Genomic DNA, 17277 nt, shown 5'->3' on the forward strand with positions numbered 1-17277 from the left:
TTCTTCAGGTAGCTTTAGGTGCACACTGTGCAGAGGACGCACTACACAAACTTGTAAATACTGCAGCTGCCTGCGGTACTAATAGGATCAGAAGAACACCACCAATTTTCTTCAGGTAGCTTTAGGTGCACACTGTGCAGAGGACGCACTACACTAACTGTAAATACTGTAGCTAATAGGACTAATAGTAATAGGATCAGAAGAACACCACCAATTTTCTTCAGGTATCTGGAAATACTGTAAAAACACCTGCCTGCCTGTCAGTAGGAAGAGAATAACAGGAACAGGTCTAGCTAAACTGAATACAATGTCTGTCTATCTATATATATATATCTATATATATATATATATATATACATATATATACACACACACACAACACCTAGGATGCATATATATATATATATATATATATATATATATATATATATATATATATAATACACTGTAAGTGCAGCTAACTGACTCGCCTGCCTACTCTATCTAACTTAAATCAAATGACACTGTCTCTCTCTCTCTATCTCTCCTTTAATGCTGGAACACACTACACAGGGCCGACGTGGTGCAGGCGGCCTTATATAGTGTGGGTCGTGTACTAAACCCCCTGAGCCATAATTGGCCAAAGCCACCCTGACCAATTACGGCTCTCTGTACAGACGGCGCTGTGATTGGCCAAGCATGCGGGTCATAGTGCATGCTTGGCCAATCATCAGCCAGCAATGCATTGCGATGCCGCAGTGAATTATGGGTCGTGTCATGCCACTCGAATTTGGCGAGAACGGCCCATATCGTTCGTAATTCGACGAACGGTCAAACATGGGTTCGACTCAAACTCGAAGCTCATTCCTAGTTGGTAGAAAGCACCACATGGATATGCAATGCACTGCAGGCAAAGTGAGGTGTTTGTACAGCTGAACCAGATCTTCTCTTCTGTAGATATCGCTGGAAGTACACCAGCTGAAAAACAGAAACGGTGAACAAAACAAACCATTGTTCATTGTAAACCGCCAACAGGGCAAAGTTAGTCATTATAGCTACAGTCAATAGCCTTGACTTGATCATCGTTAAGATGGTAAATCCACATTTGAATCAAGTAGATCTCATCTTGATCTGCCTCAATTTTATGTCCCCCAGCCAGAGAACATCTGTTTAGCAAGCAAAAGAATTTCCCCAAAAATATAGTAAGCAGGGTTTTAACTTGGGACCAGATAACATAACCGGAAAGCAGGAGTCAGTCTTCCTCCACCTCTCGCTCATGTCGCTTTAAGGCCTGTTCATTTTGATCAAGCCATGCTGAAGCTTTCTTGGCTGACTCTAAGACTTGTGCATGACCTCTCAGGGTAACACGGTGTTTTGCGGGGTACAGCATAGCATATGACAACTGTAGGAGCAGTAGGCGGCACGTTTCACATCATTGAATTTGGCCCTGTGCCTCTGCAGAGAAGTCAGGGTAGAAGGACACCCTGGTGTCATTATGTTGAATGTTAGCACGCTCCTGTGCTTGGCGCAGCACAGCTCCTCTATCACGATAATGGAGCACTTATGCCAGGATTGATCTGGATGGACCCCCCGGCTGGGGGGGACGAGGTGCCACTCTGTGGGCACCTTTCACTGTGAAGGAGGGCGAGAAAGCGTTCTTCCTGAATATTTCCAGTAACCAATTCTCCACAAAGGCCATAGGTTCTCTACGCTCCGCATGTTCAGGGAGACCCACAATATGTACGTTATTTAGTCTGAGACGATTTTACATATCCTCCGCCCTATCATTTGCCAACTGGTATGCTGATTTGGTGTCACGGGCTATAGGAGATAATTGATCCTCAATGCCACTGACTCTGCTCTCCACAGCCATGGTTCTCTCCCAAATCTTTTGTAAATCCTGACGCAGCAATGACACATACTCCCACAGGCCCCCAAACTGATCTTTTAAGGTATTCACAGAGGCAGTGCAGCGGTTCACCACCCTAAGAATTTCTGCTAAGATGGGCTGATCCATTTCAACTGTTTCAGAGCTGTGTGGAGTCGGGCCAGTAATTCTGCCTGATCTGCCTCCTCTTCTCCATAGTGAGCAGCTAAGATGGCTGGCTGTGCCTCCTCCCCAACTGCTGATGTAAAGTCTCCTCAGAGAGGATCATCTGCTCTGCCCCCGGGAGTCCAGACAACTTCTGGGCATAGTATAACATGTCCCTGGGTGCGTCCTTACCCTGGGTCCGCTGGGGCTTGAACGATTTGGATCCCAAGTCCTTCATCCTGTCAGTGCCTCTTGGAGTCCCCTTTAGTATGGACGCAACGGCGCCATCTTGGAATTTGGAATAATTAAAAAATAAGTGCAGCGCTATACAAATATCCAATGTGCATATGAAAAATTATATATATATAAAGTGCAATATGCTGTAAATTTTCACTGATAGTATACAATGATGAAAAAATTATGCCATAACAAAGTGCAATGTGCTCCATATTCCACATTGTGTCCTTATGAATTCCAATGAATAGTGCAAAAAAACAAGGAGTCCATTTGGTGATCTGTGATATCACTATAGTTGTGCCCTCACCTTTTATAGGCTTAATAACTGTGCCTTAGATCACAATCAATCCTCTGATTGACCTCTTTAAATTTTCCTCCTTATAGCTCAACCATTTACTCAGGCATCTCACATCACAGAGTGAACTCCTTCCTTATTATTTTAAAATTGGTCTCCACTCACATCGCCTACATGCATACCTCACAATCGTCCCGGTCTCTGCAGGAAAAGATTGCAATGGTTTCCTGGCATCCCACAGAAATGGGCTTTGTCCTGCACTCCGATGTCACATCAGCGGCAGCTGCAAGTCCAGTGCAATGAGTGTATACTGCTCCCTCCTTGACTGCAACTGCCCCATGTAAACAAAAGTTCACTGCCTGGGAAGCTTTCAATCAGGGCTAGTAGTACGCTGCAGTCAATCAGCTCTTCGTACCAGACCTGGTGTCCTCAGTGTGTTCTTCGGGAAGTTGCAGCTGGACAGGCCCTCGATGTCAGGAATATGAGTAGACTGTCACTGTGGGTGATTTACAGCTTTCTGAATGTGAGAATTCCCAATGCTGAGCCCAGTGGAGAAAGCAGTCTGCCGGTGTCCTGTCGAGAAATGTCCCCCATCGGATATTTTCCCCCTTTACTGCGCAGGCGCAGCGCTTGCGCAGTACGGAGGACAAAGGAGATGCAGAAAGTTTCTGAACTGTTCATGAGCTCTACATGGCGCCTGCGCAATTAATAGTACATTCTGTCACACGCTCCAGCACGCTCCCGACGCACGTACAACTCTACAAGGGGCGGTGTGCCTACAGAATGGGCAGAGCTGCTTACACAACTGAAGGAGTTTTACAATGATGGCCAGAGCTTATAAGGGCGGGTAGTTCAATGTTACACACCAAACCCGCCCATCAACATTGCTAAACCCACCGTTCAGTTGTGTAAACATGCCCCACAAAGATCCGCTGATTTGAGAAATCCACCCCCATGAGCATCAGAAGCGTGTGACAGAATGTACTATTAATTGCGCAGATGTCGTGTAGAGCTCATGAACAGCTGTTCATATTCGGAGACTTTCGGCGTCTCCTTTGTCCTCCGTACTGAGCAAGCGCTGCGCCTGCGCAGTACAGGGCGGACACTATCCGATGGGGGGACCTTTCTCATCAGAACACCGGCATCAGCTTTAACCCTTGCCAGGCTAAGAAATAATTACCTCAGTGTATCAGCAAGGGGGGGACATTGTGTGCAGAAGGAGTGTAACGTGGAGGGCAATGGCAGCCAAAGTGTATGGGTAATGTATGTGTAAAGGACGGGGCTGTGTGTATAGGGAGGGGGGTAATGTGTACAGGGAGGGGGGGTAATGTGTATAGGAGGGGGCTGTGTGTATAAGGAGGGGGGTAATGTGTACAGGAGGGGGCTGTGTGTATAGGGAGGAGGGTAATGTGTGCAGGAGGGGGCTGTGTATAGGAGGGACATACCTCCCAACTGTCTAGAATTTTTTTTTATAATAACCATTTTATGGAAAACTTTTACATGAGAGTTACAAACAAGGGTAACAATAATGGTTCCAAATACATCACGTCAGGAAGACTTTTCTTGAGGCATACCATATCAAATATTCAGAATGTGAGAATTTATAGCAGCCTCTTAGGGAGGTCCTGACAACTAAACCATTTTCATTAACAACATCCTACTTGTCTGGAATTGTTGTCAGGGTAACCAAATAGAAACTAGTCTTAATAAGTGAGAACTGCAAAAGAACTCGAACACAGATCAGTCAGCAGGTCTTGCTAGACATGAGATCGGGGGCCGATTGACTGACTGATTGATCAGCCCTCAGCCCCATAATCCCCATCATCTAAAGTGTAATTGGTGGGGAACAAAAAAAAAGGGGGGGGGGGAAACACTAAAAAGGGGGGGATAGGGCATGGGGGGAGGGAAAGATATTCACAAAATATGAAACGAGAACACCAACACCCCTCTCCAGCTAAAAACCGTAGAAAAAACAGATCAGATTTTCAGCCGGGAATTGTGTGATGACAGACTGTTTGCCTAAAATCAGACAATTGTCCAACTTTCAACCAACAAATGTTGGTTAGCAGGCTTATAAATTTTCAGCAGACAGCGGTCTGTTGTCAGATTTTCGTATTGTGTGTACACAAGTCCGTCACACAAAAGTCCAAAGTACAAACACTCATGCTCGGAATCAATGCTCACCAAACACGACATTAGCAGAAGGTGCCCAAACGGTGGCGATCAAGAGCTGAAATTCCAGGTAGTACGTCACTACGTTTGTGTTTATTGGCCGAAATTGTGTGCCATTAGTATACAAGACAAGTTCCTGGCACACACCGTTTGTAAAAAAGTCTGAAGCTCTGTTGGCCAACAATCGGATCATGTGTATGAGGCTTTAGTCCGGCAGCAATATGTTTAAAGTCGGGGCTGAGTGCCCTCTGGTTGCATCATGAGATACATCATGATAGGTAAAGAACAATTCACGTGTTGTCCTGTATTAGAACTTGGTAGGACTGAGATTTTCGAAAAATGATCCAAGGTTCCCATATGTCCGAAAAGCTAGATATTTTGTCCCGTGCAGAATAGATCAGCTCCTCCATCGCTGCTATATGATTTATATGAGAAGCCCACTCCTTCATTGAAGGTGAGGATCTAGACCTTCAGTGTACTGGTACACAAAGCCTAGCAGCGTTTATCATATGCATGGCTACCGACTTAAAGTATGTTTTTTTGGATATTTTAGAGTAATGAAGTAGGTATTGTGCTGGTGAAAACTCGATCGGAAGTGCAGTGATCTTCACTATCATGTCGTGCACCTTGCACCAATATGACTGGATCATCCGGCATGTCCACCATATGTGAAGAAAGGTACACTTCTCTTTTTCACACCTCCAGCAGCAGTCTGAAACTGACGGCATACATTTATGAAGCAGATCAGGTGTTTTATACCATTGTGTTTTAAGTTTAAATTTATTTTCTTGGGTGTTTACATTCAGTGATCCTTTGTGGATGTATAAGTGAATAAGGTCCCAACTGGCATCATCTATCTCTGTATTTAGAGCGAGCTCCCAGAATGTATGCTCAGAGCGCAGAGAAGCATATGGTTTCCCAAACATTGAGGCGTATAGCGCTGAGGTCACATGCAGAGCCAGAACACAGAGATTCAAAACTGTGGGGGCCTTAGCATAGCCCTCTCTGCTAACCGTGTTGTCCAAGTAATGCTTCAATTGTATTTAAGTCCAGAAAGGAAATGAGTCCGTATTGGACAATTCTGCAAGCTCCCTCTGACGCATGAACCTACCTCTGCGAAAGAAATGTCTGGCCTACATCTCCGCATAGGGCTATTCTGCTGTCAAGTAGGCCTTAGCCATGCTCGGAGGGAAGTCTGGGTTACTGTCAGGGTGATAACCGTAGGACGGGTAATTCTGCCAGTATTCCTCATGGTGGCGCCCTTCTGCCTATTTAAGCCTGCTGCTGGTACATGCTGGTTGCTGGATTATCATCAGCTACCTGTGTTCCTTGTTCCTGTTGTGATATCTGCTTCCTGTTACTACTCGGCTTGCCTGACTGCTCCAGTATCCTGCCTGCATTGACCCCGGCTTGGACCTGACTATTCTTCGGCTCTGCATCTGTACCTTGATCGTCTTCCTGTGTTTGACCCCCAGCTCGGCTACCTTCTCTGTTCCTGATTATCCTGCTGTACCTCACCTTGGACTGATTCCTGTGCTGAATGACCATTGGCCTGGCTCTGACTCCGCTCCTGGTTGCTCCACGGCTCCATACCTGGAATCCCTCCTTGCACGCTTGCCCTTTAACCTTACCAGCACACCCCAGCAGCTCCCTGCTATCTGCTACTCAGCAACAGCGCTCTGGCAACCCGTGCATCTTTGGGCACCGTACTCCCTGTCTCACTCCCAGGGTTACGCTGCACTTAGCCGCTAGGGGCGCCCCCTCTGCAATCCGGCCTCACATCCAGGACTCTGACAGTTACCTTTCACAGGGGTAAATAGATATGTCCTATTAGAGAGCTCATGAACTTTGCACGCTCTATCAAAGGCGGAAAGGGTGGCCCCAATAAGGGGATGCGAGTCAAGAGCAGGCGGTGCATGTTCTTTAGAGAACCAGGACACTGAGCCCAATTCTGAACCTGATATTAAGCGTTCAAGGTCTACCCAACCTTTGTATCGCACATGTAACCTCCAATCCACCACCCACAATTAATGGACCGCCCAAAAATAGTGTTGCGGGTCAGGGAGACCAATTCCACCACTTGACTTTGGCAAAACCAACTTCGGCCATCGATTCGCACCGACTTGCTCCCCCATATAAACAGCCTACACATCCTTTTGTAGGTTGCAAAGAAAGAAGGCGGTAAGCGAATTGGAAGAGTCTGCATTTTATACAATAAGCGTGGAAGGACCGTCATCTTCAGGATGGAGGCCCGCCCAAACCAGGAAATACGCGCATCCCATCGTTTAAGATTTTGGGAAAAATTTAGGGAAAATTGATCTGCCATTGCTTCACAAGTTCTGTTGGTAAGGAAACATTCAATGCAAAGGATTTTAAATAATTAGTTTTCAAATTTGAGATATGCTTAAACTGTTCCAGGACTCGCAGAAGATTAGGCAGGGATGTCAGCGGTGATGAAAGGAAAAGTAATACATCATCTGCGAAGGCAGCAATCCTAAATTCCTTAATGTGTACCTTGATTCCCTTTATATCCGAGTTAGCCCGAATACAGCAAAGGAGAGGCTCTAGTGTAAGAATATAGAGCAGGGGGGACGGAGAGCATCCCTGTCTGGTCCCATTGTGGATAGAGAAGGTGCTCGATAAGTGCCCGTTAACCTTTACTTTGGCCATCAAATTGGCATATAAAGATTGAATATAAGCTTGCATACACGCTCCAATCCCCAGGGCACCCAAGACGGCGTCCATATAGTCCCAGGCCACTCGATCGAACCCCTTCTCTGCATCCATTGCAAAAAAGAAACCCTCCCATTACTTGGAGGTAAGTCAGTGATGGAGATTTAGGGCTTTAATAGTATTATCCCTGGATTCCCTACCAGGGAAAAATCCTACCTGATCTAGACCAACCCAAGCCGGGTCATGGTAGTGTAGCTGTGTAGTTGCCACTAGTAACAGACAATCCACCAATTCACCCCGCTGCCAGACTTCATACATCACTTTCAGAGACAATGAAAAGTCTTTTGCTGGTTTGGTTTTTTTGTTGTTTTATTGGGGGGTACAACTTGGATGGGAAAAGGGTAAATGGGATGCCCAAAGAATCGTTTAATTGCCATCATATTTTAAAGATTACATTCACTAGCACAAGTTAGAGCCAGAAGAAATGATGTGCATCTGTAATGAGTATAATTCTCCTCCTGCATCTCCATGCAGACTGTTACTCCTCCTCTGCTCAATTTCCGCAGACTATTCCTTCCAAGAATTCCCCCTCCATTACCGTGTAAAGGGTGAGGACATCACTCTTAACCGTGTAAGAGTGATGGTCCCAGAACTTCTTCTCCTCCTGCACAAACTTATTAATCCTGAAGTAAAAATAATGTCACATCTTCTTCTATGTGCAAGAAGGACCCACTCTGAATGAGTCCTTAAGCAGGCTCTGGTTGCTCGCTGCTACTAGGCCTGAGGCCTGCAGTAACTCTCCCTGGAGGCCTAGTAGTTTAAAAGCATTGGTATGGATGGTGGACTACTGTTCCCAGCCAGCCCAGCTTGCAAATCCTGTGCCCTCAGGCCACATCGGTTTGACTCAGATCCCCACAGTCTCTCCTCTGATCCAGGACTCCTCATCATTCACCGTGTAAATGATGAAGACTTTGCTAATGACTGTGTAGAAGCAAAGTTCCCTCACAGACTTCCTGGCACATCCAGCCCTCCACTGTGGTAACACTCACCGACCTTCCACTGCCCTGAGTCCTTGATGAGGAACTTGACCGGACCATACGTTCCAACAGCTTCACCTGCCCCTCTGCTCCAGGAGTTCTTTATCACCGACCGTGTGATGATAAAAGACATTGCCAATGATTGTGTAGAGGCAAAGTTCCCTCACAGCTCTCCCTGGGCCTCCTCCTGCGATCAGTACAACCCCCCCCCCCACATGGGGGTGCCCTCCTGCTGCTGCCTAGTATTCCATTCCTCACTTCACTCAGCTGACATCTCCCCCCATTGGCATGTTACCTCAGCTTATATAGGAGGCCCGCCCCCTGCCAATTCCAGTTGGGGATTGGTCAGGGCTCCTACACAAGCTACCTGCCACTCTAGTTCTAGGCCCTGCCCCTCTTCCAGAATATTCTCCCTGGAAGCAGGGGAGGCGCCTCAGAACTAGAGCACAGGTGGTCACACCCACTGTTACTCTGACCACTCCAAAAACAAAGACAGGCCTAGCTTGCAGCATAGGCCTGCCTAAATTTGCCTGTGCTGACAGTTCCTAGTAAAAACCTATTACTAGCACCTACCTATTGGTAGAGGGTGCTACAGTAGGATAATCGGGTTGCCAGAATTTTAGAAAATAGTTTTACATTCACATTTAAAAGGGATATTGGCCTATAGTTAACGACATTCGCAGAGTCTTTATTCTCTTTGGGAATCACTGAGATGTAAGAATTTAATGGGACTGTCCCAATATTTTAACTAGATCTAGTGTTAACTCTGTCTAACTTCAGTACACACAAAATCATCTGTAAAAGGAGCATTTTTATTTTTTTTTTAATTATTGTGCTGGGGTTGGTATGTGTCTGTGAGACTCTTACTTGTGGTATAGCCACCAATGCATATTTTATAGGTACAAGAAAGCTTAGGTGTTTAACCTTGCCTATTAAACCCCTCCCACCATTAAGTTTGGTCACACCCATTTTTGCAGCAGCGCACTGCGCGCTACCACAGGTCACCGCCCTCCTCAAGTCTCCCTCATTCTCAAGTTCTAAAGTTGGGAGGTATGCACATGCAAGGTAACAAAGCTTACAATAGTGCTTTACCATTTTTAAAAGGATTTATTCATATAAAGCATAAAACAAGTTTCACTGACATTTTGCAGATTAAAACAAGCCTTAATGTATGTATCCACAATAGCTGGGACAAAGGTATCACCTCATAGCCGACTCTGCAGCCCCGGTTATCAGCGCTCCCCCGTCCATTACACAGACTCTGTTTTCCTTTGTTAATTCCTGTGAAAGCTTTATGCATTAAGGTGAAAAAACACCTGGCAGTGACCAGCCCCCCCAGCCCCCCCCCCCCATTTTACTTTTACCTGGAATTTCCCCCGCTGGAGACACGCTCTTCCTCTGCCCGGGGTTCTCGGCTCTTGATTGGATAGATTGATAGCAGTGCAGCCATTGGCGCCCGCTGCTGTCAATCAAATCCAATGACGCGGGCTTCGGGGGAGGGGCCAAATTCTACATTCAGCGTCTATGGACGATGGACTCGGGAGCGTGCCCACAAGGTAATTCCCCCTGGGAGAGCGCTTCTCCTAGGGGGTTATAAGATACAGGGAGGAGCCGCGAGAGCCGCAGAGGGACGCCAAAAGTCGATCTGGGCCACTCTGTGCAAAATGAACTGCACAGTGGAGGTAAGTATGAAATGTTTGTTATTTAAAAAAAAAAAATGAAACTCTACAATCACTTTAATAAAGCAATGGGCCCTGATGGTAATCATCCCAGAGTTGTAAGAACACTTTGAGGTATAATTGTTGGACCGTTAACAGATCTTTTCTAACAGGAGAAGTTCCCAATGACTGGCAGACAGCTAATATTGTACTTATTACACAAGAGCAGCGAGGTTGAAGCTGACAATTGCAGGCCAGTGAGTTTACCATCAATTGTTGTCACGTTAATGGAATCACTCCTGAAAAGAAAGATCATTGATTGCTTAAAAACACACAATTTACTGGACCCAAAGCAACATGGCTTTACTGAGAGCAGATCATGTCTGATCTGATTTTTTGCCTATATTAATGTTTTGAACCAGGGTGGTGCTGTGGACATAGCATATCTTGATTTCAGCAATGCATTTGATAGAGTTCATCCTAATGATCTAATAATATAAAAGTTGTACAAGCTAGGACTTAACCGTGGGGTGGTTCGGTGGATATGCAGTTGGCTAAAGGGTTGATACCAGAGTGTGGTTATAAATGGATTTCATTCACAATAGAGGCCTGTCAAATAGTGGTGTACCACAAGGCTCTGTACTTGGTCCTGTTCTATTTAATCTATATGTAGCAAAGTCCCAGGCCTCTTTAGGCCTAATGGTAACCTCCAGAGTTGGGGAGAGCTGACATCCTTCATGCCGGGTTCACACTATTGCAAATTGGATGCGGGATCCCTGCATCCAATTCGCTATAGCAGGAGAATGTGACCGGCTCTCTATGGAGCTGGTTCACATATCTCCGATGCGGCTCCGGTGAGAATTTGCACAGGAGCCCTGTACATCTTTTTGGTCCATTTCAGATGCGAATTCTGCCCAAAATTCGGGCTGAATTCAGACCTAAAACGGTGAACCAGGACGCACAGGACCCCTGCTGGGAGCCGCATCGGCATTCAGTGTGAACCGAGCCTCAATGTAGAGTGGGTTATAAAGCATGGTGGGTGTAAAGGAAGATGAACAAGTGGGCCTCAGAAACCTTTTGAATGCAAAGAGATTTTTTTGTCTCTTAAACAGAACTGTAGGAGAGAGGGTTAGGGCCAGGACACCCTTAATTAGATGCAATGTTCATTGGCAGACTCTGAGACTTCTATAGTCAGACATCCATGCAGGGAAAGGCATCCAGCTAGACACCACATCTGCATGAGTAGGACCGCTGTCTCCTATGGCAGCAATCTTGAAACAGTTTCTAACAAAGGTTGTAATGAACTCCCTTAAGTAGATACAAAGATAATTAGCAGACCCTGATACTTCTATAGGTAGACAGCTATACAGGTCAAGGCCTCCATCCGGATACCACAGTTGTGTATAGGTAGGACCGCTGTCTCCTATGGTAACAATCTTGTAGCTGTTACAAACGACAATTGTATTCAATTATTTGCAACACAAACAGTTTTCAGCTTTCCCCACACTCACTCACTGTGGGTCTTCACTCAATGAGCTCCTAGTCTTTCACTAGACTTCAGATCCACTAGCCACTGGATCCCCCGAGCTCTTCCACTTTAGCACTCAGTATCTTCCTCACGCGTCACCCCCACTTTCCTGCTGGGTCCCTGGCTTGGCACTCACAGATACTCCTCATGCTTCACCCATGCTGACACTTTAGGTCCCTGGCTTGGCACTCACTGATGCTCCACAAGCGTCACCTCTGCTGTCCCGCTGGGTCCCTAACTTGGCACTTGCTGAAGTATTCACACTTCTTCACCGTCCCCAGCTGGCGAGAAATCTGCTCTGGTACTGGCCTCAGCTTACTCACAGTGGTCTCTGGTAGCAAGGTGAATGGTCCCTTAGTGGCGACAGGTTCCCCTCTACCTCCGACCACAACTGGTTCCCTGGCCGGCGGAACCGTTACTTCTGGTTGGACAAGCCCGCAATCCCAACCCTACGCTGCTTTACCTGCTTCTGGATAGGCCCTCAGACAGCCTAGCAGCCAGATGTCCCCAGGATAGGCCTTAGGTTTCTGGCCTAGCAGCCCGGGGCACTACAACACATGTCCACCCAGACAGCCGTCCAGGTGGCACAGACCCCCAATCACCTGACTCCACCCAAATAAATAGGCTCTGCCAGCAGGCCAAGGAACCCAAGAAAATCCCTGCCCATTGGCTGAGACACCCCATTCATTCCTAATCTGTCCTTGCAATGCCCTTGTCTTATCTAATGTCACCAGCTACAATGCCACTTGGTGACAAAAGAAAAGTGCAGCAATTCCAGAATTGGGGAGGAAATCAATTGGCCAAGGCAACTAGCGCCTGGCAACTAAATTTGATAGCAGCCCTGCGTAAACATCAGGGTGCTACATCTATGTAAGTGATATCACTAGAGACTTGTTGGGCAAGGTACAGTATGTCTTGTTGATGATACAAAGGTGTGTGATAGGGTTGATATCCCTGGAGGTGTGTCAGGGAAGAAACCGGAGACGAACTGGCAGATATGCCAATATCCATTATGGCCGCGAATCGCATTAGCTATTGACGTGTAACGGCGAACGCACGTTAGTAACGTGCTAATTACCAGTCTTTTGCTGGCCTCCAGTTTCTCTCATAAATCGCTGGATTAACATCAGCTCTGTATCCTGTGTTCCTGTGTTTCTTGCTTGATTACCTGTTACCGACCCGGCTTACCCTGACCTGCTCTGGCTTCTCTCCTGGCTCTGAACCGGGCTTGTTTCACGGACCTGCTCTTGTCTGTTCCAGATTGACTTCCTGTGTTTGACCCCAGCTTGATCGCTCTTTCTCTCGCTCTCTCTTTCTCTCTCTTTTTTTCTCTCCCTCTCTCTCTTTTTCTCTCTTTCTTTTCTCTCTCTCTCTCTCTCTCTCTCTCTGTCTCTTTTTCTCTCTCTCTCTCTCTCTCTCTCTCTCTTTCTTTTTTCTCTCCCTCTCTTTTCTCTCTCTCTCTCTTCTCTCTCTCTTTTTCGCTCTCTCTCTCTCTTACTCTCTATCTCTTTCTTTTTCTTTCTCGCTTTCTTTTTCTCTCTCTCCTTTTCTCTCTCTCCTTCTTTCTTTTTCTTTCTTTCTTTTTTTTTCCTTCTTTATTTCCCATTTAGATCCATATGTCATGGTAATGCACATACCATGTATTCCAGTGCCGTTTATCTTGAATGGCATGCTAGCGTAGCAGCATGGTAGTGCTCCGCATTACAAAAATCAGGTCACGTTCAATTTTTGGTGCATTGACAGCCTATCCATTTCAATAGGCAGCCTTAAAGTGGATGTAAACCCTCACATATACCCAGTGAAGTGAACAGCCTCAGATGATACACAGGGATGAAACAAATCTCCCTACATAAGTTTTACATGCATATCAGCTGTCTTCAGCTTGCTATATTCTTTGGAAAGTGCAGATTGTGTTAGGAGATTTTCTCTTCCTGTTCAGTACTGGAAGTGAAGTCTGGGCATACAGCCAAGACAGCTGATTGGGGGAAAGGTGCACACACCCCCACTCCACATAGGCAGAGCTGTTTTGTGAATAGTTCAGCTCTCTGCTAATCCCTATATAACAACCTCCCTTGACACAAAATTCAGGCTGGCTTTTTCTCAGTTGACTGAGAACTTGTCAGTAGTTATCATGCTGATAACAGAGCAGGAGAAAGCAATGGAACTTAGTGCTTTGAAGAGAGATAAGAAAACACTGCAGATATGCGTCCAGCTCAAATTTTATAAATCAGGTTTACATCCACTTTAACACAACGTGAAAAAATTTTTTAGGGACACCTTTTTTCTATGTGTCCAGAAAGCCACTGTAGGTGAAGCATGTACTTTGGGGCAGGGCGATCATTTAATATAGGTGGGGTTCACAAGAATATACAAAAACAGAGGGTCAAGAGTGGGCACTCAAGAAGAAGGTATTATTGAACCAACTGTGGTGATTATGAAAGTACAAAAAAACCTTTATTATAGATAACAAATTTATACAGAAATAATGTCTGCCGTTATTGACCGATAACCCTCCAGGGCACCAAATTTAAAATATGAGACAACGTCACAAATTAAAAGCACTCAGCTGAGCTCAGTACCTCATACAAACTCGCCAGCCAACATTCACACAGCTAATTCAGCAGAATCAGCAGCACCATGAACGAGCGCTGGTGTTATTGCATCACATAAAATTGTGAACACTGTCCATCAATGCAGACAGGCCTCACTCCACCACTTCCCAGTGTGTATACTACAGCATTGATGCTTCCCAGCGCGTTCACTGCAGCGTTAATGCTCAGGCGCCAAATCACTGTAGGATTGCAACTGATTCACTGTAATGTAGAATGCCAAATATAGGACAGAGATTAAATACTTCTGGTTCCTACAGAGTTCCCGCAGGTGTGTATAGTTAGATGGTTAGGGCAAACGGCCTGGCTATTGGCCAACATACAGTCTATAGGATCGGTGTAGTCTCTCAGTATGAGACAGTGGAGTATGAGAGTATAGCGCACTACAGGTACTTTTTTCAGATAGTTGCCACGCCACCTACTTAGGTATTGGTACTATATAAGGTGCTGCCTGAGGGTTCTCACCACTGCCTTGTACTCCTATTCGCTGTAATCCGCTTGTCCGGAACTGACATAGTGGACGTGATGTAGGGTAACTGAGGATCGTAACAGTCTTTGGTCCTCATCCATGGGGCTCACTAACCAGTGATCAATGACACGCTCCAACTGGGCCTTCCTCCCAGTGCTGTGTGTTGTCTCCTATGTCCCACTTAGGCTTCACGGAGAAGCATATCATTACAATATTAATTTATTGCAGGCATATACTGTATATAGCGCCTACAATTTTTGCAGGGCTTTACATACTAGGATTTGGTTTTATGAGTATCCCAGTTCATAAATGACGTACAGTCCAGAATTCAGGGACTCAATTCAATCTGCAATTCATTTTTCCTCCACTGAAGCATGCACACCTTTACCCTTAAATTAAATCTAGGAAACCTCAGCGTCTCCACCACCATACAATGGTCAGAATTACTCCTCCACTGAAGTATACTGCATGCTTCAGTGAAAGAGGAATAAAGTGTGACCACTGTATGGTGATGGAGATGCTGAGGCTCCCCGGATTTCAGCTAAGGGTGGAGGTATGCATACATTTATCTGGGGTAAAGGCAGATCAGCATGCATTTGTGTCTTAGTTTGAACTTTCTTTTCTATCCATATTTCTGCCTTGTTTACATATTCCTTTGTGAAATACACATGCAGCAGCACTCTAATTCACTTGTTCCCATACACCTTTTGTTCTGCTAAATCCATTCTGCTATTGTCAGCTTCCACCTTTCTATTGCTGCTTTTGTAAAAATCCTTGCCTTTCCCTGGATTGGGCTGCTTGAGAAAGGGGGCAGAGCCCCATTAACATGTAGAGGCACGCCCTGTCCCCATCCCATTGGCTGGTGTTTGACAGCAGCTCTGGTCCCGCCCACCCCTGACATCACCGCTCAGTTTTGACAGCTGGCATTCACCCCATGCAAGCCCTTACTCTGCCGGCCAGTTACACACTGAGTAGTTCTTGCAAGCCTCACCATCTGCTGTGGAACTGTTTCATCTAGCAGTGCTGTTCTCACTCCTAAGTGAGACCTAGAGTGCCTTGATCAGTTACTGGAGGAGGATCTCTGTCCTCAGCATGTTTGCCCTGATGTGAAACACAGTGCCATTCTGCACCTGTGGCATTGAGTGATTCCCTGAGCTCTGCCTTATCAGCTGCTGGGGGAGGAGGTAGGGGTAGGGTTCTCTGACCTGCATGTGTAACAGGATGTTAAACACATTGTCTATCTGTCATCTGCAGGCACCGGCTGTCACTGTCTGTGATTGGCCTTGATTTCTGGGATGTAGCCCAGGACAAGGTATTTGAAAATCGGTGATTGTTCCGGCCAAATCAGGACACTTGGCAACTATGTAATGTGTGTTAAAGGCCCCCAATGAGAACATTGTGGTGACAACTGTCTAAGATTTTGGAGAGATTTCCTTTCACTTCCTGGTGTTTCTATGGGACAGGAAGTAAAGGCAAATCTTCCCAATGGGAAATTACCCTATGGCAGAAATGACCTATAAAGAGTCTTAACCCTTCCATACGCCATCCAAAACTTAAAAAAAAAAAAAAAAAAGTTTTGGGTGTACTTAAAAAAAAGCCCCTTTTAAAGCCCATCTTTATATTTTGCTGCTGGTAATACTTGAATGCAAATGTACTTTGAACTGTAACGTTGTGTTTTTTTTTAATTTCTGTTCTTCTTTCTTTGAGAACTATTGTTATCATTGTGACTTACAGTATATTCAAATTGCACCTTATTGGTGTTTACGTGGGCTGCGTCCACTATGCTGTTTGAGACTTGGTTCCTCTACTTTTATTGCTTTCAAAATCAATAAAAACAATTGCAATAAAACAAAAAAACAAAAAACAAAAAACAAAAAGCTTCTCTTGTGCTACTTTCCCAAGAGGCAGTCTTGCCTATAAATCTGAGTCTCACATATAGTCTTCAGAACCCACGTGCACGGGTCCGCCAGGAAGTTGTCATCTATAATGGCCCAGTCTCCTGTGGCATTCCGCCCCCTAGCCTCATGTATACAAGTAACATATTTCTGACAGGGTTGGTCACGTAAGTTTGGAGGAGCATCCAAACACACCCAAGCTTGTCTTTAATAATGAATACCAGCAGTGGCTCACATCTTGTTCTTTGGAAAACATTGCCATATACTATGAATAATAAATAATAAACTTTTCATTTATTTTATAGATCAGGCCAGTCCAGAGCTATGTTTTTTCTACAGAAGGGTCCAAATAAATTTGTTCTTCGAAAGAAACCTCATCACCCAGTTATACCAGGAGATAATCTGGTAAGTTAGAGTTTGTAGCTGTTTGCACCTTTTTTTATTATAGCCTGTTTTCTCAAACTCATAGTGGACTTGTCTTTATCTCCAATCAAACTAAGCATAGACTTAAAGTGGAACTTCACACAAATGGGGAAGTTCTGCTCTTCTTCCTCCTCCTACCTCCCTCCTCTGCCATATTTGAAATACATTATTTATGGGAGGGGAGGTACCTGGTTTAGACAGGCAACCACTTCCACTTCTGGTAGGATTGCCGTGGCAGATCCACTGGAAGTTCTACCTCCCATGCCTGCA

General features: G+C 45.5%; 1 protein-coding gene across 4 annotated transcripts in view; it reads left to right on the forward strand.

Moving 5' to 3' along the window:
• The window catches only part of LOC141144572 (acyl-CoA dehydrogenase family member 11-like), a 276817-nt gene that overhangs the window by 176068 nt on the left and 83472 nt on the right, over nucleotides 1-17277 (forward strand). For all 4 annotated transcript variants that reach the window (XM_073630367.1, XM_073630366.1, XM_073630368.1 and 1 more), the window contains one exon: nucleotides 16890-16989. In XM_073630367.1, coding sequence (XP_073486468.1) covers nucleotides 16909-16989 — 81 coding nt within the window. In that variant the 5' untranslated portion in view covers nucleotides 16890-16908. The remainder of the gene's footprint in view (nucleotides 1-16889; nucleotides 16990-17277) is intronic.

Source organism: Aquarana catesbeiana, linkage group LG05, assembly GCF_042186555.1.
Source record: "Aquarana catesbeiana isolate 2022-GZ linkage group LG05, ASM4218655v1, whole genome shotgun sequence".
Taxonomy (NCBI): Eukaryota; Metazoa; Chordata; class Amphibia; order Anura; family Ranidae; genus Aquarana; species Aquarana catesbeiana.